Source organism: Ostrinia nubilalis, chromosome 11 (genome assembly GCF_963855985.1).
Source record: "Ostrinia nubilalis chromosome 11, ilOstNubi1.1, whole genome shotgun sequence".
In the NCBI taxonomy this organism is placed as follows: Eukaryota; Metazoa; Arthropoda; class Insecta; order Lepidoptera; family Crambidae; genus Ostrinia; species Ostrinia nubilalis.
In genome coordinates this window covers 3763932-3791598 of record NC_087098.1, presented here as the reverse complement: position 1 = coordinate 3791598, position 27667 = coordinate 3763932, and the positions used below count along the sequence as shown (strand labels likewise).

The following is a 27667-nucleotide window of genomic DNA, read 5'->3' as shown; positions in this document are numbered from 1 at the left end:
CGACGCCTAGCAGTAAAGTAAGAATCGCCGAGTTCTGATGGGTCGAGTTTAAATGGCAAAGAAACGGTATACGTCCCAGAGTCGTCGCGAGAATGAGTTGATTGGAAAATGTTTTCACATATTTCGTCGTCAGGGCTGATGTGTCTCTTAGTAGGTACACTTTCAAGCTCCCAAAAGCGTTGCGTGAGTGATTCTAATGAGTGCGAGTCTACATTGCAAAAGAATGCTTTATTATCATTGCGTGAATGAGCTGAGTAGCACTGAGCGCGTCCCATAGCGAGATATCCGAGCGTGGTTTCGATGGCGATGACAGAGGATTGCGGTGAAGTTATTTTATTACTACCTAAAAGAAGCGGGAATATCTCATTGCCTAACAAACAATCGATTTCAGCAGGGATATCGAAGCTGTCATCAGCCATAGGAAGACCTTGTAAATGCGATAACTGGGTTATGTCAACCTTTACATTAGGTAAATAATCGGTTATTGTATCAATGACGCGTGCGTTAATAGTGTATTTACACCTGGGATCAAAGCGTGAGGCAATTGTGAAAGATACATATCCTAGCGACACACTTTCAGACTGACCTATGCCCTTAATAGTGGTAGGTAGCGGATTGACTTTTAAGTTCAGTCGCGCACAACATTTATTTGTGATAAAGTTGCTCATCGAACCTGTGTCTAGAAACACGCGTAATTTTTGACACGTCTTATTATTGTCATAAGTATACACTGACGCGGTGGGTAATAAGACCGTGGTACTAGATTCATCAGCGATCGACGGCGTGACTGCAGAGAGAGACACATTGTTGGTTGGCATCGATTGCAACGGCGGCGTGACCGGACCGGGCGCGGACATGGACGCGTCGGTCGGCGAAAGCGTCGCGCTGCAAGTCAGCTGTTGTGACGTCATAGGTCTATTCACGTTAAAATTATCTATATGAATAAGAGTGTGATGTTTACGTTGGCAAACTGAGCAACGGTTTTGAGATTTGCAATATTTAACATTATGAAAGCCTAAACAATTGAGGCAAAAGTTACATTTTTTCACTAGAGAGTAGCGAGTTGGCGCATTTTTCGAGCGAAAATAACTGCATTTGAACAGGGCATGTTCAGGTTCCGTCTTACAAAGTTGACAATTCTTGCGTACAGCGGATGGAGTGTATGAGCCTTGCGAATTCGGTTGAGATTGGAAGTAACGTTGATTGGGTTTTACTCCAGAAGCTGTATTAGAAACAAACGACTGTGTCGGTTTCGAGTTTTTAGACTGCGATGCGAAATTCGTTTTATTATTAACGTACGGCTTATTCTGCGTAAAACATAAGCGTAAAGCATGGATTTTATTTTGTACTTTTATAAAAGTCTTGAGATCATTAAACGTAGGCATTTTTACGTGCTTAATGGATTGTTCAAATAAATTTAGAGTGTCTTTGTCTAATTTACTGAGAGCAATATGAGTCAAAATGAAATCGGAAAGGTCATCAATCTGTAAACGTCGTAAGGCAGCTTCAGCTGAGCAATACTGTTCCAAAAATTCATCTAAAGATTGCGATTTGAAATTTATTAACTGTCCCAAATACATAGAGGCTTGTACTCTTATGTCTTGGTATTTTTCTAATAGGTTGTTCCAAATTATGTAATAGTTCTCACCAGTAGGTGGAATACCCGAGCAAATTGTAAGTGCTTTTCCGGAAAGTTTTCCTATAAGGTATTGAGCCTTTTCACCTGGAGACAAACCAGTGTTCTCATGAATAAGTGTTTTAAAATTTTGGTAGAAAACGGGCCACTTGGAAGGGGCTCCGTCGAAAGAGACTAGTTCTAAAGGCGGTAATTTTTTTACGAAATCCTGTTTGCGACGCTCTGTGTTGGCCTTTAGTTGTGCGATGGAGCTTTGCACCGAAAGGATGTTACAGTACAAATCGTCAAACGAGTTGAGTGCGGCAAATGTAGGTTTGAGTTCCTCATCATTTTTCATATAACACAAATTAAGTTCGTCAATAGTATCAAGAAAATCCGATCTTGTTTTTTCAATCGAATGCATGCGAGACATGAAAATTTGTTCAATCTGAGGGTCGGAGACCTTTAGGCTGAGGTCGTATAGTTCCTGAACCCTCTGAAAAAGCGCTTCTTTTTTAGCTTCAAGCAAATTAATTTTGCGTTTTACTCCCTCCATTGTATTGTAGGTGAGCAAACACACGTACGAGAGCTAGCGTTAAAAAATGAGTTGAGTTGAGCGTATTAATTTATTTATAATCCAGTAGGAAAATAAAATGCGTAGCGTATGTAAGCGAATTTGAAATTGAATTGAAATAAAATTTTAAAAGATTGAATTTAAAAAATATACGTGTTTACAAACAACGAGTTGACGTTTGAGCGAATAGTAATTTCTAGAATGTGTCAAATGTCAAACGAATCGAACTTTCCAGAAAGAATGTGTCAAACGAGCGAATTTTCTAGAATTTTCTAGAGAGTTGTCAAAATGACGGATGCGTGAAAATGTGTAGTTGTGATTTTCTGTAAGTGTAAAGGATAGGAAATGAACCATGCGGCTCGGTAGGACCAGAAAGGAGTTGTAGGAGATTGGGATAGGAATGGGATGGGATACCTTCGATTGAGCAGACTCCACAGGACGGTCCAAGCTTGGTTCTTCTTTCACTTTCACAAACACTTGAATTTTTATTGAGATGAGTTTAGCGCGCGATTTGTGTTTATTTGAATTGGTTTATTTTGGATACTTATTTAGTAATAAACGCCCAGATAGGTAGGCGAAGCGGCGCGTTGCGATGCGAGAGCGAGACTGAAGGTGGGAGGGAGAGGATAGGAAAAAGGACTGTCAGAGTGAGTGATAGAATAGTGTGACATGAGTTTGAAATGTATGAGGTTTTAATGCTGGCGCGTACAACTACTATTATATACTGAAGCCAGGTATTTGACCGCAATCGCACTAAGTGAGTTGTGTATTGTGTTATGTTTTTTCTGTACATACCTAGGAGATGTTACAATAAAACCAGTTTTTCAATTCTTATTTTTCTCATTTATTTATCAGAACTTCACAAGTATCAAGTACCTCTGTTCATCTAACGAAAAAACATTATTGTTCCTCAAAAAACTAACCATTGTTTTTATAAAACGTAGATTAGAGTAACCAACACCCGCATTGTAAAAGTAAATTCATTAACATGAATAGCAAATTGAAACATTTTTTCGTTAGATGCTCAGATCCAACAGTTAAGACTTATTATACCACCATCCTTTTAGTTAATTCATTTTAAGCCTATTCGAGCTCACATTACAATTTCTCGCAACAGAAGAAACTATTGAATAAATAATGGTAAAATACAGTAAAAGTAAATAATAATGCTATGCATAAATTAATATACGATAATTTTTGCATCCCTGGTTTCCTGCCAAACAGAAGATCCTTATCACAAAGTTGATAAAATCCAAAAAAGGAATAAACATAGCCATGCCTGTTTCTCTAGGTCAATGATGTAATAAGTCTTACCGAATACAGAACAGCCAAAAGTTAAATATCTGAACGATCTCCTGTCTAACAACACTATGCGGATATTGTATTAGCAAGTTATATACATAATAAGGTTTCAGATACAATAATGTACTTATAACCGTTTCACCTGGATTTCAGTCCGAGGAATAAGGAAATTATTGCAACACAAACAACGGACATACTGACATCAAAAACAATTTGTGCACCAACATTTTTCCGCTGACTAAAATATAAATAAAACTTAAATTGAATATTGATCACAGAAATGCATAAACAATACAATAAATCTCTGAAAAGATCAAAGAAAAAAATATACGCGAAAAAATAAAACGCTACAACACATTAGAAAGTTAACTTTGTACGGTACGGAAAGATTATACGATACAATGCTATGTAAAACCTTATTTACATATTTATGTGTGATTGATTACATGTTTACAAAAATGCTTATTGTCATTAGGGTAACACATCAATAAACGTAAAAATATTCTTCTACATAAATTATGTTCGTCGTGTTTGACTCGATTTTACTGGCTCTAAACAGGAGTTCGGACCGTAGTCAGGATCTAAAAATTGTTGCCAATAAAAAAAACTAAGTTTACACAACACCAATTAGGTAATTTATTTAAAGATATCAACGATTAATAATGCTGTCCCGCCGGCATTTATAGAGAGATAGCAAAAGGACAGTCTTAATTTATAAACAGATTAAATCACAATTTATATAAATTTTAAATAAGTACTACTTTGAAACTGAGATTGTTTCATAAAACTTGACATCAAGGGGTCCTCCCCTTTGAATTTCGATTGAAATATTCCAAATAATGTAGATATTTTCTTCTTTATTCCTTCCTACGGGCCTTTTAACCCCCAAGCGCCTTCATCGTTGATTTGAGGCCAAACCAGAGCGAAAGCGAACTAACACCCACAACGACGTATGTACAACATGACTAAGTAAAGCTAGGCTAGGCGAGGCTAAGCCGAGCCGGGCTAGTCAGAATCGAAATCAGAGTAAGCTAAGCAGACCTTAGACAAAGTGACATTCGCTATTGAAAATGTTAAGATCTCTATGGCAGTTACAAGCTTATTCGAAGTCTAACAACAATCTAGATACGCTCATAAAAATACTCTACGATAATGAGCGAAACCAACTGTATAAATGTCAAAAATATAACGATGTTACTTTGTCTACGAAAAGAGGTCTTACTACAAACTATTCCACGACTAGGGTATAATATTATGTTTTATAAACCCATGCTAGACTGAGGCTAGGTTAGGCCGGGCTAGGCTTAGCCAGGCTAGGGCGGCCAGGCTAGAATCGACTAGGCTAGGCTCAATGACTCTCTGGCCGTTTACTGCTCTCCTCTGGTTTGACTATGGGCTCGCTCTTCGGAATCGGTTCTTCCTCTAACTTCGTACCAACGGCTTTCTTTAATGTTCTTCGTTTCTGCGCTTCTCGGATTATGTCGAATAAACTCTGGAAATAAAGACAGAAAATAATGAGATATGCAAGTGATCCATTATAGAATTGTGCAGTAAACAATACTTTTGAATGTCAAACGAACACACATTACGAGCATGGACATCATGCTCTCTTTTAATTTTATTAAAAATCTCTCGATTTGGAACGCACATGAGTTAATTTACTGTGCCAAAAAAATATTAATCATCAGACATCACACATATTTCCATAGCATTTCGCTACACGTTAAACACAGATTTCCCGATGAATATTCATGTTGGTTTGCCTTTGTATTGCTGCCAAAAAAGGTATGTATAATGTTTAACTATTCTTCTTTGCGGTATTACACAAATGTCTAAAATTAGTTATGATGTATTAGTACATTCGTCAAACAAAATATTGGCTCGTAACCAAATAGGAGTCAACGATTTCATTTATTATGGAAATTTTGTTTCGACAACCATGAATACTTATGAAAGGTTAAGTTAGTTAAGGTTGTCGCTTAAGTTTATACTGGGTGGGGCACATATATCGTAGAACTGATGGCCGTTTGGGAAAAAAAGTTATGATGAACCAATCAGGTATTAATAGTAAAGGTCGCAGGGTGCACTTGGATACTGCAATGCAGGACCGGTAGTTGTGGAAATCCTTGGAGAAGGCCGTCCAGCAGTGGACGTCCTTTACTTAAACCGAACGAACTAACTCTTACTAAGTATAATAATTGACAATAACGTTCTAGCTAGTTGTCAAGTTCATAATGGCAGCAAGGTAGACCTAATGAAGATGGATGCAGGCCGCTACGGTTGGTAGCCAATTTGAAAATCATTTGGGGATGCCACAGATTACAAAAACTAAAGGGAGATGTGAAAAGGGGGCGCCGGGCGGGGCCAGTGTCGCAGCAATATGCCTAAAATTGCTCGCGACAGCAATGTGCCATGCATTTGACGTTATATGTGTAAATATTTGCGTAGTACTTAAAATTATTCGCACGTTGAGTACCTGCTGATACCGCAAAGGATAATGAGCACATTCAAACTAACAAATACATTCAATCGCACGTGATGCTGTATGTATATTATGCAAACGAATAGTCGTACTGAATGCTGTGTGCTTGACTCACACTCTTCGGGAAGTATTGTTTTTATTTTGATACTTTTTCTGTGAAATTCTAACGCGACACTGGGTTTCGAACTCAGCGCTTTAGTTGGCATCTCTCTAGATTTCTATGGGAGGTGGCTAAAATGACGATGAATGGAAACAACAAACGATTGAGCATTGGTTACCTTTCCCTCTGTAACAGAAGCTTTATCCATCTCCTTCGCTGCGACGGCCGCCTTGTCCAACGCCTTCTGGATCTTGCTCTCCACTTCGAGGATCTCCTCCTTGTCCAGGAGTTCGATCAGCTCAGCCATCTGCTTCTCTGATAGGTTGACGTTCTCGTTGCCTATTATTTCGAGCATCTGGAAATATTGCACGCGAATAATGTATAAGACTCAATCAAAATCGAATCGAATCGAAACGCCCGTCATTTTCATTGCGATTACCAAAACCCCGGTGATCAAATAAAAATGTATCGGAAAAGCCAGTTTTTCATTCATAAAATAAAAAATCCTCATTTTTATGGTTAATAAAGTAGTTATTTGTGATTATTGTCTGGTTCATTATTAAAATTTTGGTAGGTATTTCGAAGTACTTCGACTTTCATTTAAATACATAAAAGATTATAAAAATCTTCCAATCAGCGTCTTTACATGTTTTTCTCTTTTTTCTTACAGTACACCGATCCGATAGCAAAGCAGTTTTATGATATTGCTATAAATTTATTTATTCGAGTTATGTAGTAATCCTTTTACATAGACAAAGCATTCATATTACTTGTTTTCCTTGTACATGATATATTTACGTATTGCAATGTAAGGAAAAGAAAACGTCTTGTGGCGCAGTTACACTATCGGGAAATTGATTGAGACTATAGTGTAAGCACGCACTTAACTTTGTTTCGCCGTGCTTTGTCCATATTTCGATGTGCGTGCTCGCGCTTCGTCTCGGTAAATTTTCCGCATAGTGTAACCACGGTGTAACTGAGCCATTGCATATTATAATTACGACAAATGGAAGCCATAATAAGGCCTTTGTCCATTTAATGATGTTTCATACTCATAACGAAAATGATGTACGATGTACTGTTTGTCATATCTAATTAAGTTGTCCTTTATACAGGACGTAAGTCAAATCTGTAACTATGAAAACAATTGTGTACTATTTAAAGCTTTAGTTACTGTTGTCACGAGAAAAATCTCGACTGCTGTTTACGCTGGAAAAGGTGACTGAAAGTCACAATGAATCATACATTCATTACATGTGTATGAACCTTGTACAATTGGGTAATTGACATCACAATAACATGTTTATACAATACCGGCATATGGGATTCTTCCATAGATATTGTATAGCATTAGGAACCGTGACTGATGATTGTTGATTTTACAGTCACCTTATTTGCAAACTTTAGTTTTATTAGTTCACCGTAAAATTGTGAATTTTATCAGATTATAATCTGACGTAAGTAGTTATGCTTCAACCACACCAACGCATGCAGAACGCCATCGCCGGCGCGATCATAGGCCAATGACAGGTCGCGTGGACTGTCATGGATCGCGCGACCTGTCATCGGCCGGTGATCGCGCCAGCAGCGATAGCGATCTGCATGCGTTGGTGTGATTGAAGCTTTAGAATACAATCAAAGCAAACCTAAACCACTGTTAGTTTACAATCTCACGCGTTATATTATAAACTGACGGAGTTCACTATTTCACGTTGACATGTACCGTGTAGGATCAAAAAGTTTGAGTTTTTCTTACCTTCAAAACATCATCGACCTTCAACTGTCCGTCGAAGTCATCGTCGAGCCTGCCCAAAACGTCTTGGATCAGTTTCAGCTTGGCCGCATCAGGTACTTTCTGCAGGCTCTTAATGGAATGCATCAGTTCGTCTATCTGGATGAGTTGTTCCTTAGCCTTCCCGGGCTCGGATTTCGTCTGTTCCAGGGTGTTTTTGAGGGCTTTCTCTTTGCTCTCAAGCTCGACCAGAACCGTGTCCAACTTGCTGATCATGTTGTTGACGGCGCGGTACAATCTGTGGATTTGAAGGTGAGATTGAGAAGTTTGCACTAGGTATGTTTTTTAATTTTGCATGTTCTATTTAAAGAACAAAGGGTTGAACTAGAGAAGGACTTCTAATATAAGTGGTATGAAGACCTGATTAAGGACTATGCTATAAATGGATGGCGCTCCAAAATGTTCTTGTTGATAGACGATATTGCCGGTGTTTGTTACAGCGGAGTTAGGTTTGAGAGTAGAATTCTTTGATATAAAAGTCTGATATGAATCCGTTAAAAATTCTCATGTAAATATTTTAGAACCGACATTCTTAGATTCGAAACGGATGCAGTTCGCAATGCGTATCTCACAAGTTTGTTTAGCTGTTATTAACTAAGAAAGTTATTTGAAAGTCGTGCGAGTTGACGCAATAAAAACAAATAGTTTGCCAAAACAGTTCAACTCTGTAATTTCCCAGAAAAACTGGTATTTATATGCTTTCCTATCTATACTAATATTATAAAGCTGAAGAGTTTGTTTGTTTGCTTTTTTACTTGTACGCGCTTATCTCCGGAACTACTGGTCCGATTTGAAAAATTCTTTCAGTGTTAGATAGCCCATTTATCGAGGAAGGCTATAGGCTATACAACATCACGCTACGATCAATAGGAGCAGAGCAACAATGAAAAATGTTGCGAAAACGGGTTTTCTCGCGTACGAAGTCGCGGGCACAGCTAGCTATTGATGAAAGTCCATGCCGCCACTTGGCGGGTATCCAAAGTCGAGTTGTTTTCAAATTCCGTATATGTTGAGCTTGTTTACATCTTTTCGTTACACCAAAATGGAATACATTCCTTTTGGAAATAAAGCCATATTTGCAAGAATATGACTTTTGCGAACTTTTATTAGAAAAGTTTAAAGATAAAAATTCTGCAAGGATCGTCTTGTTTTATTCTTTGCTAAGTACGGGACAAAAGTAATCGATCCGTCGCGGTGACGTCAAAGAGCCAGACTGAATGTGGTGAGGCCATTGTACTGCTGATACCTAAATGTAAATGATTCCTTGGACAGTTGAAAACGTCGCCTCATACTGTATCTAAAGTTTTGAGTGAATCGTTTAGAGTCTTAAACGATTCACGGACTGGCATTCGCAGTAACAGATTCTGTGCCCGTGTACAACGAATCACGACTAATTTCCGTTTTTAGCAACAATTGTTACACAGTTGAAATTGAAAGAGAACCTTTTTAAATTGTCTGTAACTCTTCTCCTTATCAGAAAAACGGACTATACGGATCTTTGAATACCAAAATGAATCAATTAATGTTATTTTATTTTTACTACGGCACGAGTAAACAATCTTATTTTTAAAGCTGCCCATTCAGCCGTGTCTATCTTTTACCGAGCACCTAAGATAAGGCGAAAACAAAGGTTACAATCCTCAACTGCATAAAAATTAAAAAGAAGTAAATCCTCCCTGTTGTCTCTGGAGAGAGTTGTTCTCCTGCAGTGGAGACTAAGGCTGAGTATCACCACTTTATTTTAACCGTAAAAATAACATAACCTGTGCTTTTCGCATGGAGTTTGACAGATTTTTGACGTTTGCCAAAGTTAAAGTAAGATAAAGCCTGGTCCGTAAGCACGTAGAATTTTGTCCAATGACCCCAAGCTACCCATCCTTATCGCTCTCGCGCTCGCACACTCACTGCAGGCGCCCGTCGCACAGTCGCGACAGCAATATAATTACGCGCGAGCGATAAGGATGGGTAGCTTGGGGTCATTGGACAAAATTCTACGTGCCCATGGACCAGGCTTTAGTGCAACTTAGCCTTAATTACCTGATGAAGATGAAGATGATAATGATAATGACAATGAGGAGGATGATTATTGCCTCTGGTAGATAAGAAGGTCGTTGTCTTACAGTGCAGACTAAATGACCTAATGATTAAGGCATGATAATGATGAGAAACCAGGTTTTTTTATGCTAGACAAGGCAGGTATTTGGCAGGTATACTCGCCTCGTGGCTCCCTTAGTAAGCTTGATGTCTGCCTGCTTGGTCTTCACGATCTCGTCCATCTCCTTGACATCCTCGCTGTACTCCGAGAGCTCGGCCTTCAGCTCCTGGATGCTTTCCTTCTCGAGGAGCAGGGACCTCTTCTGTTCAGCTGGAAGTTTAGAAGACATGGTTGTAACAACTATGATCATAATTAATAAATAATAATAAATAAATAAATATCCTTGGACATTTTACACTACGCTTCTAGTCCCAAACTAAGCAAAGCTTGTACTATGGGTACTAGACAACGGATATAAACATACTTAAATACTTTTTTTTTTTTGTAAATACATACATATTATACATAGAAAACACAAAATATCATAATATCACATATGTGACAGACCTCACATACATAAGAGGCACCTTCAAAGTGAGACCTATCCCAGCTAAACTACAGGAGAGCCGTCTGCAGTGGCACGGACACGTTATGAGGCTACCACCCGACCATATGACCAGAAAAGTACTAGACATCCAAACTAAACCCGCGGACGATGAAGACCCCGAATTACATGGATGTCCGTAGTAAATAAGGACCTTTAAGAAGCCCAAGTAATCAGCGAGACAACCCAGAACCGAGCCGCCTGGAGACGCATGACGCGGAGGGCCGACCCCAAATAAAATGGGAATGGGCCAGGCAAAGAAGATGTGACAGACCTCTCATAATCTAGGATAAATCCTATATCTTCCTAGATGCAGGACCCTAGTGTCGGTCCCTTTTGTTAATGACATCGTCCTCAGAAATAAAATGACATTAAATACCCCAGTTCCCCAGCAAGGAAGGATTGCTGTATGACATAAAATTCTTGATCCTAACAAAGTTTCCAGATAAGTTCTCTGTAGAATATCAGGGACTTAGTGAGCACGAGGCAACAGGTCCTTTGCCACTTTCATCAACAAGATTAAAAATGCAATTCAATACAAACTAAAGTCAACTATGCCAAGCTTATTATGAAATTACTGTAGGTAAGTACGTACTTGTTATTGCATTTCCTGTTACTAAAAGTGTATTATGTAAAAATAAACCACATTTTCCTTATAGGCAGTATATGCACGCGAGTAGGTAACATAACATAATAATATGATGTTGTAAAAGAGGCAAGTAAAAATAGACCACCGAATCGTGATTAGATTATCGAACGCGATATGTGACATCATATTATCTGTTCTACTAGTCACATAGTAAAGTAGTTTACATGTCAGTTATGAATATCAAATGGATGTATTTATATTCTCTCACTCATAGAAATTGTATCATAATCAAGATACATTTTGCAGTGCATATGGGAGCTTCATTAATGATTACCAAGTTCCCATTCCTCCCTTCACCGAACAACAAGATTGGACGCAACGTCATTGACTCGACCTCTTCTCCCCTACGTACAAATTAATTTGCTAGAGCAAAATAAATGTATAATGTCATGATGCTACCTTACCGACAGTCTAGAAGCATTATCTTGTATGTTACTTGTGATATATTAAAGTTCTGTTATCGGAATATTTTATTAATTTCAAGATCCATTGCAAATATAGCGGATATAGATATGCAAGCCGGCAAACCCAAACGGAAAGAAATTGGCAAATGTTGATGGTGTTATCTCTCCGTCTGAAGGTCATTATCGTGACATAATAATGATTAATCACTGAAGGTCGTACTTGTCGTAAATCGCGCGATTTAGATAAACAAAGTAGTTCACTGTGACTCCCGAGACGTTAATAAGTTTATGCTACTTTCACAGTGCATACCTATCGTGATTTCTAACAACAAAATGAGAAACTGCTTTTACTTGTCAATGACTTGAATTAAAATAAATTCAACAGTACCAGACAGTCTGAATAGGCATATCTTGCTTATGTAATTAATTATATCTAAATTGATAATATCAGACCAGTCGGTACCCAGACGGTATTAAGTAGTATCAAGAGGTCATACTGTCTCACATCAACCTGTTGAAAAATCTCAATGCATGGCGCACGAGCGTGACACATCGCCGATACGAATGATAATAAATATTGCAAAATATAGCCACATCGCACCGGTATGTACAGTTTGTTGCACTGAATTAAATACTCCTCGAGAAAGTACACAAATTGTTATTCATTGTATTGTTGTAAACAGACAAGGAATTGGTAAAAATACACTAGTTGCATAAAATGTTATTTGTGCAGTGTAAACAAGTTTTATAGAATAATATTTGTCAACACACTGAACCCCAAAATGAATGCTTTCTTCAAACATTTTCAATGTTTAAGACTAAATTCATTACAAAACAAAATTGATTTAACCTAGAGTGTATTGAACTTGACCTCTCTTGTGAGAAAAAATATGGATATATGCCAACTCACCTAATTTCTCTAAAGCATCCTCAATGACATCAATGTCTTTGCCAGACAGACCTTCTTCAGACTTTTTCACGGAGTCAACAGCAATTACCGGTGCTGGATCAATCATAATTGGATCCGATTCCATGTCGATGATTGGTGCTTTGTCTTTGAGGACTTCCTTCTCTCTCTTTTTAGCTTCAAGAATTTGTTTCTCTTTCTCAGCCTCCAGCATTTCTCTCTTTTCTTCCTTGATTCTTTGTTCTTCAAGTTTGATGGCATCTGCTTTCACCTGTGAAGTAAGAACTTACTATTATTATGAAATCACGCAGATTAATATTATATTTCATTTTATTTAATGTTAATCTCATACTGACCTTGAAGTCCAATTTGCCTTCCTTTTCGCCAATGGCTGCTTTCGTTTGTGTCACAACATGCTCAGGCAGTGCTGAGATAGTTGCCTTCAGCTTGTACGTAGTCGGCACGTGATCAGGTACCATCAACGCTCTGGACAGCAGCAGTAGCGACGGAGGCACTTTCTCATTTAACGACAAGTCCAACCAGTTCCTCAACTCTTTCCTTAAACGCTCCTCAGACACACCATACGCTCTCATACCACGAGCTCGGCAAGCTTGCTGTAGCTCACTGAAGTTCAAACTGTCCACACCCTCTTTAGCTATCATTTTGTCATCTGCTGACAATGACCTCAACTTCATCTTCAAATTAAAACGTAACATTGCACCTGTACCAATTGTAGAAACGTTTAAAACTTTACAGAGAGCCACTAAATGTGGTCTTCCCAGGGAATCCAAGGTAATTTCATCCTCAAACAATTTTGAAAACTTCATTATCTCTTCGCTAGTGGCAATGTCACCTGAAGTTCGAATTTTATTGAAGAAGGTAGAGAATTCTTTTGCTAACTCTGAATGCCTGTTACCGGCTTGTGGAGCCATTTGATCTAACGTCTCTTGGAAAAACTTTGCCATCTCCAGCTTCACTTTTAAGTGCTGCTTCAGCTTAGCTTCCTTCATGTCTCTGCTTTCGAATGTGGATGGTAACATGTTTGGGAACAATTTGATTAATACCGGCAGTGCAAACTCCAGGAATGGAACTGCAATGATAACAATAAACGGTACCATCCTAAATAGGTCACCGATGGTGGTAACCAGCAGCCTGTGCTCTCTCCTAGTGAGAGTATCACCCTTCAATATCCTGAACAGTAATGTTGTTGATATTCTTATTTCAATGAAAAGCAGCCTGAACCCATGGTAATAATGTCGTAACTCATCCATTATTCTCTGTTTTATGCTCTTTTTCTTCTCTTCCTTTTTGGGAAGCTTCTCTTTTTCTTCTAAATCCTTTTTTATTGTCTCAACAGTGGCCTCCACTTTGGATGAAGGTTTGAGGGGTTCCTTATCAAAGTATTGTTTGGATGTGGATATTAGCCTGACATGATCTGGGTAGAAGAGGTTCCTTGTGTGTAGAGGTTTCTGGGTAACATCATGTCTCAAGCCTAAAGGCTGAGCTGTGTAGTAGGACAGCGACCTTGAGAGTGCTATGTATGGAAAATTTTGATACTGTCTGGTCTCCCATAGTAAGGCTTAAATCAAAAAGGATTGTACAATGTACATAAACTGTTTAAAAAGAACTAATGAACCTAATGTTGACTTATTTATACCAAATATTTTCATGAAATGATGGATTGCATCAACCATGTGATGAGTCAATGAAGATATAACATATCTTATTAGAACGATATGAGAAAAGAGTGTGCCCAATTAAAAGATACTCATGCACGGGCGGCTTGTTAGTTTCATATTACAATTTATTACATAAATTATTTTTTACTTGACGAAGTCTCAGTAAGATCTCCGATAGGTTAACCGTCAATATATCGATTATAACTTTAATAATATACACAACTTACTTGATCTTTTAACACACCGGCAGTGGTTTAAAATGATTCTGTTCATTGTGTATCGAAATACGATTTATATTGCGGAAAAATACGAAAAATGTAACAAAAACAAAATCAACCTTTACACACCATGACAATCGAGAAAAAGTCATAGACTAACAAAAATGTCAGAATTGTCAGATGTGAGAAGCATTTTCATTTGCTGGCAGCTGGCACCATTGATTTGTAAATCATATTTTATTGGTTGGGACCGCTAGCATTAAAAGCTAATGACCAATCCGTGAATAGATAATGGTCAAAGATCTAATCAAAGATATATACCTTGATTTTTTAGAATCCAGCAGAGATGTAAACAAACACTTTCATACACAATTACACCATAATCACTTAGGTGTTCATAATATCATACACATTATTTAACAAGCCCATGAAACCAACTTTATTTTCACGTTTAAACAAGTTTGAAATCAATCTTTGAAACAAATTATTTTAGCAAAATACGTGGACGATGTGAATTTGTGAGACTTGTCAAATTGACTTGACGTTTAAAATCATGTGTTATCTCCATATTGTCTATGACTTGTCTCTGGCACATCAGTGCTGTAACCTGTGAGTCATAGACAATAATCTGTAAATTTAATCGATATTATTTTAAGTATTCACTTATTCCGATTACTGATTAATTTTAAATAAAAAATATACGATACTTTGTTTAGTTTTCCAGCGATAACTTCGACAATATTGGAGATAACGTAAAATTATTTTTCGACTTTTAGTGTATACTTTTTCGGAGTCAGTTTAATTTTTAGTCGGTTTTATTTGAAGTTTAATAACTTTACGGATATCATTGATTGTTTTACTGTCCAGTGTGTTTTTTGATTACATCTGTGCATACAGTTTGTTTCCTGTTCTCGAAACTTTCATAATCAGTTCACATTCAATGTTGCGACTTTGTTGCATATTTTTAGTATTTTGACGATCACCCGGCGATGATACGCAAGTACTACAATAATTTCACTTCGCGATTAACGAGAGGTTTTGTCGCATCACTAGTTCACAGACTAAAAATATTTTTATGTCAGTTGTCCATTTTTGATGACATTTCTGCTGATTTCTAAAAAATTAGACTGTAGACCTATTTTTATCGACAAAAAAGAGGTCAAAATTTTTTTGAGATTTTTTTAAATTTTTTTATAGATTTTTTTTTCTTCCAATTACTTATTGTAAAGAAAACGTAATAAGTTTTAAACTAAGCGGTATATCCTGATAAAATAAAAACAGTAATAATGCTAAATAACAGGCGATACTAAAAAAATAGACAAAATACACAAAAAAGGCCAAAAAATAATAAAAAATGATAATTTTTGAAAAAAAACTGCTTTTAAATTCGTGTTTTTTTGGTTATTTGATATATGTCTCCAAAAAATGCCCCTATAACTGGTAGTTTTTATTACTTTGTATTATTCTCTATCGTATTGTCTTTGTAAAACCAAAAATTGCATGTCTCTATTCCTATCACAACATTTGCTATGATCGTTTGAACTAAGCCTCTCCGGGCGCGCCATTCAACGCTTCGTTAACAACGAAACTGAAAATGGCCCTAGATTTGTAATTTTGATAAAGACAAGTTAGATTTCAAATAAAAACAAAAGATTTCGAAGTAAAATAAGCATTTTAGTTAAAATTAAAATTGTCTCTACCTGTAGCGGAGAATAATGTTGTGGCAGGCCTTTGTTCAAACGATCATTGCAAACGTTGTGATAGGGATAGAGACATGCGATTTTTGGTTTTACGAAGGTAATACGATAGAAAATAATACAAAGTAATAAAAACCACCGGTTATAGGGGCATTTTTTGGAGAAATTTATCAAATAACCAAAAAAACACGAATTTAAAAGCAGATTTTTTTCAAAAAGTATCATTTTTTATTATTTGTTGGCCTTTTTTGTGTATTTTATGTATTTTTTTAGTATCGCCTGTTATTTAGCATTATTACTGTTTTTATTTTATCAGGATATACCGCTTAGTTTAAAAGTTATTACGTTTTCTTTACAATAAGTAATTGGAAGAAAAAAAATTCTATAAAAAATTTAAAAAAAATCTCAAAAAATTTTTGACCTCTTTTTTGTCGATAAAAATAGGTCTAGTTTCATCTATTTTCATATGTACACTTTAACGTGACTCACACTGTATAACGCTCCACAGCAGCTGCTGTATTATTATTATTTTAGAACGTTGAACAAGAACATTTTGAACATTTTTGAAGTATAGGTCGCCTAATGAAAGTTGAGGCCATTCATACAAGCAAAGAATTACATTACAAATTGTCACTTAGTACTCGATAAAAATTTTGAATTATTTACACTCTAGCTGGAGTCCGCTGGACATCTTACGTTTTCGGACTAATTCTAGTGCTTTCTGTATAGCTTACAGACATTTAAATTTACAAAAGTGGCGAGAGCTCTAGCTCTTTTAAATTAGACGTTTTGAGACGGACGTTCAAGTCTGCATCCGTTTGCAGAACCGCACACTGACAATTTGTATGACGACAACTGCATTGGAATAAAAATTACAGTCAATTACCCAACAGCCATTACCAACATTGAAATCCATGAAGCTCTGAAAACTTTTAGGGAGGAGCTAAAGCTGACAGGGAATAAATAATATAAAACGCGACTGGAAAATCACCCAAATCAGTTGGCTACTGCGTTGGCAACCATCAGCTACACTAAACGACGATATCATACTTGGTGACAGATGGTGAATGAGGAGTATCCTGCTGGGGAGTTCCTTGAACATGTTAAAACTGCATGGAACAAATCTGCTTATAGTTTGGGACTGATTGCAGATGAGCACAAAAAAAAATTACCAACAGAGTGTACGGTCTTGCAAACGGACGACAAACGTCCGTCTCAAAACGTATTTGGAAGTGTTGTTTCACTTCTTCTTCTTTTTTGATGATGTTGGCAATACACGTCGAGGTCGACTTGATTTGTGCCATTTTCAAGTATTTATGTGATACGAGTTACAAAATGAGATCAAGTAATGATATAATGAAAGATGATAGATGACACCCCTTCCCACCCTTTGAGTCATTGAGTCTCAGTAAAGTTGTAGTGCTTTACTGAGACCTCCTATGGACAACTTGAGAGAACCAAAAGAATCACGATGCACTGTTTTGCTTCACTTGCCCACACTTATGCACGTACATGAACACTTAATGGTTAATAATCCACCATTATTACAAACCGCTAACAAACATGATGCTTCAGATTCCCGCCAAGAAGCCGTTGTTGTTTCACTTGTCGCTTCAACCACAGAATAATAATAAGTACTACGTACAGAAGTTTTACTTCGCGAAGGTATTTAAAAAAATGTATGCTCAATGTCATTAACAATATGGTTTAATTTAGCCTGTCTCAAGAGTCAAGCACCATTTTGTTGACAAACGTCAGTGATCGGCACTGCGCCGAAGCTATAGGGCTGACTTCGGTAAAATGATGTGAAGTGAGGTGCCAAACTGCCGAAAATGGCGGAGGAAATACATGATTTAGCATGAATTATCATAAATAATATTAACTACTTATTTACCTCTCAGTGTCTTGAGGCAACTTAAAAAAGTACATTCTGAGTTTTTATTATTATTTAGACAGTTAAATACTGCACAGTATTTAGTACACCATTTTCTTTATTTTCTTCCATCATACACAAGGATACGCGTGCGTGAGTCAATGTTCGCTCGTATGTGAGGCCTTGTCGAATAGTATCCTGTAGGTGGGCCATCGTGCGTGTTTTGTTTTCGATGTAAACTCGCGGAGATGAACAGGCCTGCTTCAACTTTCATTGAGCGACCTATACTTTAAACGGTATTACCACGGTATAGGTGTACCAGAATCTCATGGCAAATGGGGAAAATAAACTTTGTTGAGTGCAATACTGGGGAAATTGGATTAAACGATCTTGATACTGTTTTTTTTTTTTTTTTTTTTTTTTTTTTTTTTTTATGTGATAGGAGGCAAACGAGCAAACGGATCACCTGATGGTAAGTGATTACCGTCGCCCATAGACACCCGCAGACCCAGGGGCGTTACAGGTGCGTTGCCGGCCTTTAAGGTAAAGATACGCTCTCCTCTTGAAAGCTTGCAGGTCGTATCCGTCCGGAAACACCGCAGACGACAGTCCATTCCACAGTTTGGTTGTACGGGGCAGAAAGTTTCTAGAGAAACGTACTGTTGTGGACTGCCAACCATCTAAGTGATGGGGGTGGAAGTGCTGTCGGGTAGATCGGTGGCGAAAAGTGGCGGCAGGAATAAGTCCGGATAATTCTTCGGAGCACTCCCCGTGATACATGCGATAGAATATGCACAGTGAGGATACATCTCTACGCAGCGCCAAGGGGTCAAGCCGATCCGAAATGTCCTGGCAGTCAACGATTCGAGCTGCTCTCCGTTCAATGCGGTCCAGAGGGAGAAGCTGGTACTGGGGCGCACCTGCCCAAAGATGAGAACAGTATTCCATATGAGGCCGAACCTGCGCCTTGTAAAGTTGCAGACGATGGGCTGGAGTGAAATACCGTCTCGATCTATTGAGCACACCAAGCTTCTTCGAGGCTAATTTAGCCTTACCCTCTAAATGACCACGGAACTGGACTTCGCTCGATATGTCGACACCAAGGATTCCGATATTGGCTGTGTTTAATTTTTATTTATGACTAATATTAATGAACATGAAGTACGAATGCCTACCTATACATTTTAGGTATGTGTATGAAGAATGTTGTTATACATCGGGTTTTTAACATAGGAACATGTCTTGAAAAATAAGTAAACCATAATACTGTAAATAATTTTATTAAGTACCTATCATACTTATAACTTATCACTTCATTCACAACTAGAAAACGATTCTAAGAACTCCACTTGCATTTCTTGTTTTTCAAATAGATGATCAAGTTAAAGAGGTATTTATACAACGTGTCCCAAAATTCAAGGATAAGCCGACGCCACAGGATGGACATAGTCACAGGGCCGGATCTACCTATGGGCTGATTGGGCTGCAGCCCAGGGCCCCGGGGTTACAAGGGGCCCCCAGATCCCGCTAAAAAGTAGCCCATAATTTGAAAAAAAAAATAGTTGTCTGTGAAGTCGGTTTACGGACGATATTTTTACGTGACAACGTCATAACTTAAATAAAAGGAGCCAAGTCTATGAGACATGTAGCAAAAAATTTAAATTTTTAATGGATTTGCAAGACAAAAATATCAAAAACATAGATTTGGAAAGTGCACGTCATATTATTGATTACTATCCAGATGACGTAGACGAGAATTTAGTGAATGAGTGCATTCAATTAAAATAATACTTATTCCAATCTTAGCCGGAGTCTTACAACTCTTGCAGTGACATTTTTATGATCATGTATGAAAATAAACTAATTGACGTGTTCCCTAATTGCTATACCATTTTAAAGATTTTTAAAACTTTACCAATATCTAGCTGTGAAGCAGAACGTTCCTTCTCAAAGATGTCCTATATGTATAGAAAATAAATACAGTGTGAGTCACGATAAAGTGTACATTTATGAAAACAGATGAAACTAGACCTATTTTTATCGACAAAAAAGAGGTCAAAAATTTTTTGAGCTTTTTTTTTAATTTTTTATAGAATTTTTTTTCTTCCGATTACTTATTGCAAAGAAAATGTAATAACTTATAAACTAAGAGGTATATACTGAAAAAATAAAAACAGTAATAATGCTAAATAACAGGCGATACTAAAAACTACATAAAATACTCAGAAAATGTCAACTAATAATAAAAAAATATACTTTTTGAAAAAAATCTGCTTTTAAATTCGTGTTTTTTTTGGTTATTTGATAAATTTCTCAAAAAAATGCCCCTATTGTGGTTTTACTTTGTATTATTCTTTATCGTATTACCTTTGTAAAACCAAAAATCGCATGTCTCCATCTCTATCACAACATTTGCTATGATCGTTTGAACTAAGCCTCTTAGAGCGCGCCATGTGCCGAAACTGAAAGTTGCTCTAGATTTGTAATTTTGATAAAGACAAGTTAGATTTCAAATAAAAACAAAAGATTTCGAAGTAAAATAAGCATTTTAATTAAAATTAAAATTATCTCTGCTGGAATAGACATTTAGGTACATACATTTACCAATTTTGGTGATAAATAGGCATTTTGTATTAGTTTTTGTATGACGCCTGAACAAAAACAAAGGGTAATATTTTGGTGTTATACATAGATTTCGAAATTAAAAAATACATAGTTTAACTAATTAAGACATGCCAAAAAAACTGAGGTATGTCTCGTTTCTGTCGGGCCTGGGTCACAGATGACCGTTCTTCTTTATCAAATAACCAAAAAACACGAATTAAAATGTAGATTTTTCTCAAAATGTATCATTTTTTATTATTTGTTGCCATTTTCTGAGTATTTTATGTATTTTTTTTTGTATTGCCTGTTATTTAGCATTGTTACTGTTTTTATTTTATCAGGATATACCTCTTAGTTTAAAAGTTATTACGTTTTCTTTACAATAAGTAATTAGAAGAAAAAAAATCTATAAAAAATAAAAAATACACTTAAAAAAATTTTGACCTCTTTTTTTCTCGATAAAAATAGGTCTAGTTTCATCTACACTGATCATCACAAAAATCGACCCTGCCGCGACAAGCACTTTCAAAAATGTATGCATCCCCACTTCCCACTAATATTGGCACCATTTAAAAGCCTAGTTCTAAACTTCATTTCATTAAAGGAAAGGTTTTTGTCACAGATCGTCATAAATTATAGCCTATATGTTATTCTGGATTATGAACAATAATACTGTAAAGTTTCATATAAATAAATAAAATTATTTTTTTGTTTTTTATTTAAATTCTTTTATACAATGTAGATCTCTATTTCGGTTTCTCTCTCACCCAAAGGTTACCTGGAAGAGATTGCTACACAGCAATAAGGTCGCCTTTTGTACAACTAATACTTGCGTAGATTTAAGTAATATTTATGTTTTTTGTGCAATAAAAAATATATGTATAAGAATAATATATCATTATAGAAACAGTTTTTTGGCATGGCTATTAGTTGAGTACTAAGATAGGCCCCCAAGTAGTTTTAGCCCAGGGCCCCACAAATTCACGATCCGGCCCTGCATAGTCATGACTACTTTAGGAAAAATAAGGAAAAAAATCTATCTCAATTATTTTTAAAGTTACACAATAAATTACGAAATTCTTCGAAAATTGACACCCCTTATGATATTTTACATTACCACGATCACCATTTTTCAAATATTTCTGTTCTTTTGTTTGTATCGGCAACTTAAGTAGTGCTGCTGTCCACCCCAACTCTTAAAACCCCCAGAATCCTTGCAGTTTTTACACAATAGTTAATCAAAATATGTTATTTCCTTAAAATTTTGAACGATTTTTACTTTCACTCCACTTTGACTCATCGTTTTGTAAAAAAAAAGTATGAACACTACTGCGGCAAGTTTTTTATAAAGTTGACGCAACTATCCAAGAATCCAAAATGGTATAATACTCTAAGAAACCTAGTCGCAAAAAAGATATGCGTACCATTTTTACAAGCACTGCGCTTGTTAGTTAGTATGGGATAAATCTTGCAACTGAATTTAAAACCAGTTCTCCTCAACCGATTGGGCTGAAATTTGGTATACTTATGTAAGTACGATGCAAATGCAATATTATGGTACCATTGAGCTGAATGGAGACTGGAGGTGGCCATAGGAACTTCTAAACGAAACGGCGGAATTGCATCTAGTTTGGACTGGACATCATCTAGCACTAAAGTGCTCGAAAAGACAAGTCCAACGAACCCAAACTAGATGCAATTCCGCCGTTTCGTTAAGAGTTCCTATGGCCACTTCCAGACTCCATCCAGCTCAATGTCACCATAATATTGCATTGTCATCGTACTTACACAAGTATACCAAATTTCAGCTCGATTGGTTAAGGAGAACTGGTTTTAAATTCAGTTGCAAGATTTATCCCATACTAACTAACAAGCGAAGTGCTTGTAAAAATGGTACGCATATCTTTTTTGCGACTAGGTTTCTTAGAGTATTATACCATTTTGGAATCTTGGATAGTTGCGTCAACTTTATAAACAACTTGCCGCAGTAGTATTCATACTTTTTTTTTTACAAAACGATGAGTCAAAGTGGAGTGAAAGTAAAAATCGTTCAAAATTTTAAGGAAATAACATATTTTGATTAACTATTGTGTAAAAACTGCAAGGATTCTGGGGGTTTTAAGAGTTGGGGTGGACAGCAGCACTACTTAAGTTGCCGATATAAACAGAAAAACAGGAATATTTGAAAAATTGTGGTCGTGGTAATGTAAAATATCATAAGGGGTGTCAATTTTCGTCGAATTTCATAATTTATTGTGTAAGTTAAAAAATAATTGAGATAGATTTTTTTCCTTATTTTTCCTAAAGTAGTCATGACTATGTCCATCCTGTGGCGTCGGCTTATCCTTGAATTTTGGGACACGTATAATATAAATCGCTTTTTCAGCATTTCAATTAGGTACTCAATTGCTTGATGAAATCTTTTTCAATTTTCTTTACATGGTCATAACATTTTCAGTGAAAATGTGAAATGAAAATTTTCCACCATTCCTCTGCACCAATCAATGATATTATAGAACTATAGATATGTTACGTTCATAGAAATTACGATTTTAATCCGTGCCGAGCTATTCCAAATTGCACACATTGACAAATGTAACTGACAAGTGAAACAAAAGATACGAAATAGCACGCAAATGAAAGAGATAGCTATAGTTTTAACGATTCTGCACTAACTAATCTATGTACGCAGCGCACGCATCCTTATCGCTCTAACGTCAAAACAAGATCGCTTACTCTTTCTTAACTTGAACATGGCGCATGGGCGTCTTGATTGTTTGCATAAATAATTGAAAATATAAATACTAAATAATTTTGCATAATCACATGTGGTAAGAGATCCCTTGTATTTTGTTTACTTTAGAGTCACGATGGCATTTTTTATTTACTTTGGTAAGAACACAGGAACTTACGGTGTGGTACGCACGCGATTGCGCACGACGCAGGCCACACGAAGACTAAACACAAGACGTCCCAATTGGGACGTATTTGAGTATTCACAGCGCGAGCGCTTATAACATATCTGCTTTTGTTTTTATATAATATCATTGGCACCAATGCATGATATTTCATGTATTAGGTGTATTCACCTGAAAACCCCGATAAAGCAGCTATTAGGTAAGAATAATATAAAAATAAACATAACCCTCCTTCTGACGCAGTTAGGTAATAAACTAAATGTAGGTAGGTAAGTATCAAAACATTTCACTCCAACTTACTGTCAACTCAACGACGCGCTTTAAAATCAAAGATTGACTTTGAATTATGCCTTATTTTACAATACACTTTGAAAACAATATGACTTGCTTGAGTTTTTTCGTCTTATTCACAAAAATAACAAATAGGCATGAAGAGATTACAAAATTTCTGCAGCGGCTGATAGATCTCTTGATTTACTTTGACAGGTGACAATAAAGCCATAGACAATGGCCATATGAAAAACACACTTTTCCAATATTTTTGTTTGCCATGAGATTCTGGTACACCTATAGTATTACTATATCTTTGGCTCCAACTGAATTTTATTCTGTGGATAGTGACAGTTTTGACGTTTGATTTGAGTCTATGGTCATATGTCATCATGCCGAATTCGCAATTGTTTGCAGAATTTTAATTTTCTAAAAGATTTTTAATTGGAAAAGTAAATGGGACGAGAATCATAAATTTGCTAGAATACGATAAATTAAATGAATCTATTGAGAAAACCCTTTGCCTTATCTAAGTCGATTCTTAGAGGCATGTCGCAAAGTAAGCACTATGAGATAACCTAAAAATACTCAATATCTTGAATAATTTCAAAAGTAATGACTTAAAAAGAATAACGAACTAACAGCAGGTATTTTTTTCAGATAAAACCGCGTCGACAATGTCGACGCAAGCTCGTAAAGACAGCGCTAAAAGGATAGTTTGGGTTGATTTGGAAATGACTGGCCTGAATATTGATAAAGACCATATCCTGGAAATTGCATGCCTAGTGACTGATGCTGATTTGAACTTGGTGGCAACTGGGCCCAACCTGGTGATACATCAACCTGATAGTATTCTAAATAATATGGACAGTTGGTGTATTGCTACACACGGTGAGGTATTGGGTATAATTCTATTTACTGCTTACTTTTTCCACAAAATAAAAGCAGTCCATAGAATCCATCAAGCACTGTTCTGTCTATTTTTTTTTAATATTTAGAATGATCCTTGCACATAATAATTCCATGTAGACAATCTAAATGTGATCATTAGAGATTTTTATTTTTGTACATTGAGTAAATTTTAGATCATACAACTAAATAAATAAATAGAATTTCGATTTCATTACCCAGTCATCATCCCTATTGTCTTAATAAATATAGAATCCAGAAATTTTGCTACATTAAATATTAATACAGATCCAATTTTTTATTAATGTATTTTATATTTTTCAGAGTGGTTTGACGGAGGCTAGCCGTAAATCGAAGATCTCTCTGAAAGAAGCTGAAAAACAAGTGCTAGAATTTGTTTCTGCACATGTCCCTGAGAAAAAGTCTCCTTTAGGTGGAAACAGCGTCTATATGGACAGGCTTTTTCTTCGCAAATACATGCCCAGCTTTGACTTATATCTGCACTACAGAATCATTGATGTGAGCACAATCAAAGAACTAGCAAGGAGATGGTATCAAAAGGAATACTCCACGATTCCAAAGAAAAAATTCCAGCACAGATCTATTGATGATATTTTTGAAAGTATTGCTGAATTGAGGTATTATAGAAATAATATTTTTAAGTTAGAAAATAATACAGATATTGACAATTGAATTATGTTTATATTGATGTTAATTAATTACAGAATAAAATATTACTGAGGTATGATAAAAGGTGTTTCATTTCTGCAAAAGATAATTAGGTGGCAATAAGGATTAGCTGTGTCCAGTTGGTCCAGTGGCCACTGGCTATATCCAATAAAACCCTAATTTAATCAAATTCACCCACCAAGAATTTAATTTTAAGAGAGTGTACGGATTCTCACCAGATGGCGTCACTGCCGCACCCGAACTCCGAAGTACCCGAACCCGAAAGTTAGGCACCGACTCTGGTGATCGTTGAAGTGAAGGGAGGACTCATTTTGGCGCCCATACCTAGAGCAGAATTTGGCGCCAATATCGAGTAAGGACCTATTCTTTAACTTTAAGGTTTTCTCATGTGCCAGTGGCGCCAACTAGTGAGCGCCAAACACGGTTGCCCTCAAGAAATGAAAAAGCTGAAAGAAGTCGTCTTCAGTTATTTATCTGCTTTATATTTGTAAGCGGGTTGCACGTATTTTAAAAAGCAAATCCTTACTTACCAGTTTACCAGATTCAAACTTTTCCTTCCTCCTTGCTTCGACGAACGTCCTCGTAATCTCAGTGAAATGTGATCCCTGCTACAAGTTACGGCTCATTTATGTTTCACCCCGCATTTTCGACGTACATAAATACTTATCAATATGACTGTATTTACTTACATGAAGTTTCAGTAAAAAAGCCCGATAGCTCTTTGGGCAGGTGCCTTCTGAATAGTAATAAAATCCCTTCTATAAATTATTCCGTTTATTTAACTCTGTTATTTTTCCTTTGTTGATATTATGAGGGTCTGTGTTGTGAATTTCTGGGTGAATGGAGTTCATTCTGGGCCCTTTGTTTTTGTTTACGTACCTTTATATATTTTTTGCTAACAATAAACCTATCTTACTTACCTAGTCCCATTTAGGTCTGTGGCTCAAAACTTAGCATAAAAAAGTTTGTGCTATGGGGATTGGCACCCACATAATAACATCCAATCTACATACCTACCATACTCACTCGGGCATGATAATCGTGCTCATCATGCTTGCTCTCCATTGGGATCCCAATACTTACATATCCTCTGCAGTGCAGCTGACGCCGACGCGTTGCATTGCTAAATGTATATTTTTACTACATAAGTAAGTAGGTACCTACCTGGTACATGTAAGTTAATATAAATCCTAGAGCAGCGGTTCCCAAACTTATTTAGTCTACTGCCCACTTTGAGAATAAATTATTTTTTAGCGCCCCCCATTTTTGTAGTCAAGAGTCGAGCACAGTCGGTGTCTAAGTGTCCTCCTAGTAGATGACGCCTCCCAAGCCTCTACACAACGTCCCGATTTTTTTCTGGGTCTCTTACCGCCCCCCTTTAAGCCTGCAGCGCCCACAAGGGGGCGTTATCGCCCACTTTGGGAAAGACTGTCCTAGAGTATCTACGTAGTAGAGGGTTAATAAATAAATAAATTAAACATCTTAGATCCATTTCGTGCAGATTAACGAATCTAATATCCACTACTATTCCGTTTCCTGTTTCCTCAAAACAGATTTTGTGGTGTTGCCTTCAATTAACTGGACCAAACGGACTTCGCTAAACAAGCGCCTGAGTAAATAGGTATGAGAGAAGAGGACCTTACTATTTATTTAGGCATCTAAACTATCTAATTAACGACAAACTGTTAATTTTGCTAAAAGGATCGTCAAGTAACCTGTCGCATTAGGAAACTGCCTCCCTAGGGTTACCACCTAAAAGTCCTGAAAGTAACTTTTACATCGTCATGAATAAAAAAAGTGCACTTGTTGTGCGCTGAAAATAAGTTTGAAATAGGTAGAGTGCGAAACTGCGGATAAAAGGAAAGTAGGATTAGGTTATTAAAAAACTAATCTTTATTAAAAAAAAAAGACTCGGCACATACCTACCTACCAAATTACCTATATCCATCTAAAGACTATTTAATTTAATTTCAAAAACAAATTGGCATCCCTACTCACACTATCCAACCCAGCACTAATTCCGCACAATGCAAACTCGGCGAATTTCGCGATCGGGCGCTTTTAATTAATTTTCCTTTCAGTTTCCGCCCAACCGATGGTTTTCTCTCTGATTTATATGGTTTTCAATCTCTAGGTAATCCAATTCGCAGTTGACTCAAGTTTACTTTAAGCAACGTGTTTTCGGGATAGTTAGAGGCAGCTAACTTTCCATGACATCCATTCCATTCCATGACGAACTCCGATTGATTAAATAAAGCGGTTAATTAGGTATTTACTCGTGTAGCTAAAGTTTTAAGTTCATCAAAGTTTTAAAATTACGGACTGTACCTACCTACTTAACTGTG

At 36.7% G+C, this 27667-nt stretch overlaps 2 protein-coding genes across 2 annotated transcripts; one reads left to right on the top strand and one right to left on the bottom strand.

Annotated features, from left to right (window-relative positions):
* Positions 1 to 3009: 3009 nt before the first annotated feature.
* LOC135076078 (mitochondrial proton/calcium exchanger protein) lies at positions 3010 to 14510 on the bottom strand. Its single transcript, XM_063970533.1, has 7 exons — positions 14371 to 14510; positions 12821 to 14043; positions 12468 to 12735; positions 10083 to 10230; positions 7830 to 8103; positions 6252 to 6428; positions 3010 to 4983 (listed from the first exon to the last, which is right to left on the bottom strand). Exons 1-7 carry the CDS (start codon positions 14414 to 14416, stop codon positions 4840 to 4842), a joined length of 2280 nt encoding a protein of 759 aa, XP_063826603.1. The 5' UTR covers positions 14417 to 14510; the 3' UTR covers positions 3010 to 4839.
* A 9596-nt stretch (positions 14511 to 24106) lies between these two features.
* LOC135075832 (oligoribonuclease, mitochondrial) lies at positions 24107 to 25385 on the top strand. Its single transcript, XM_063970293.1, has 3 exons — positions 24107 to 24282; positions 24384 to 24619; positions 24957 to 25385. The coding sequence occupies exons 1-3, from the start codon at positions 24222 to 24224 to the stop codon at positions 25323 to 25325; spliced, it is 666 nt and encodes a 221-aa protein (XP_063826363.1). The 5' UTR covers positions 24107 to 24221; the 3' UTR covers positions 25326 to 25385.
* The last annotated feature ends 2282 nt before the right edge of the window (positions 25386 to 27667 follow it).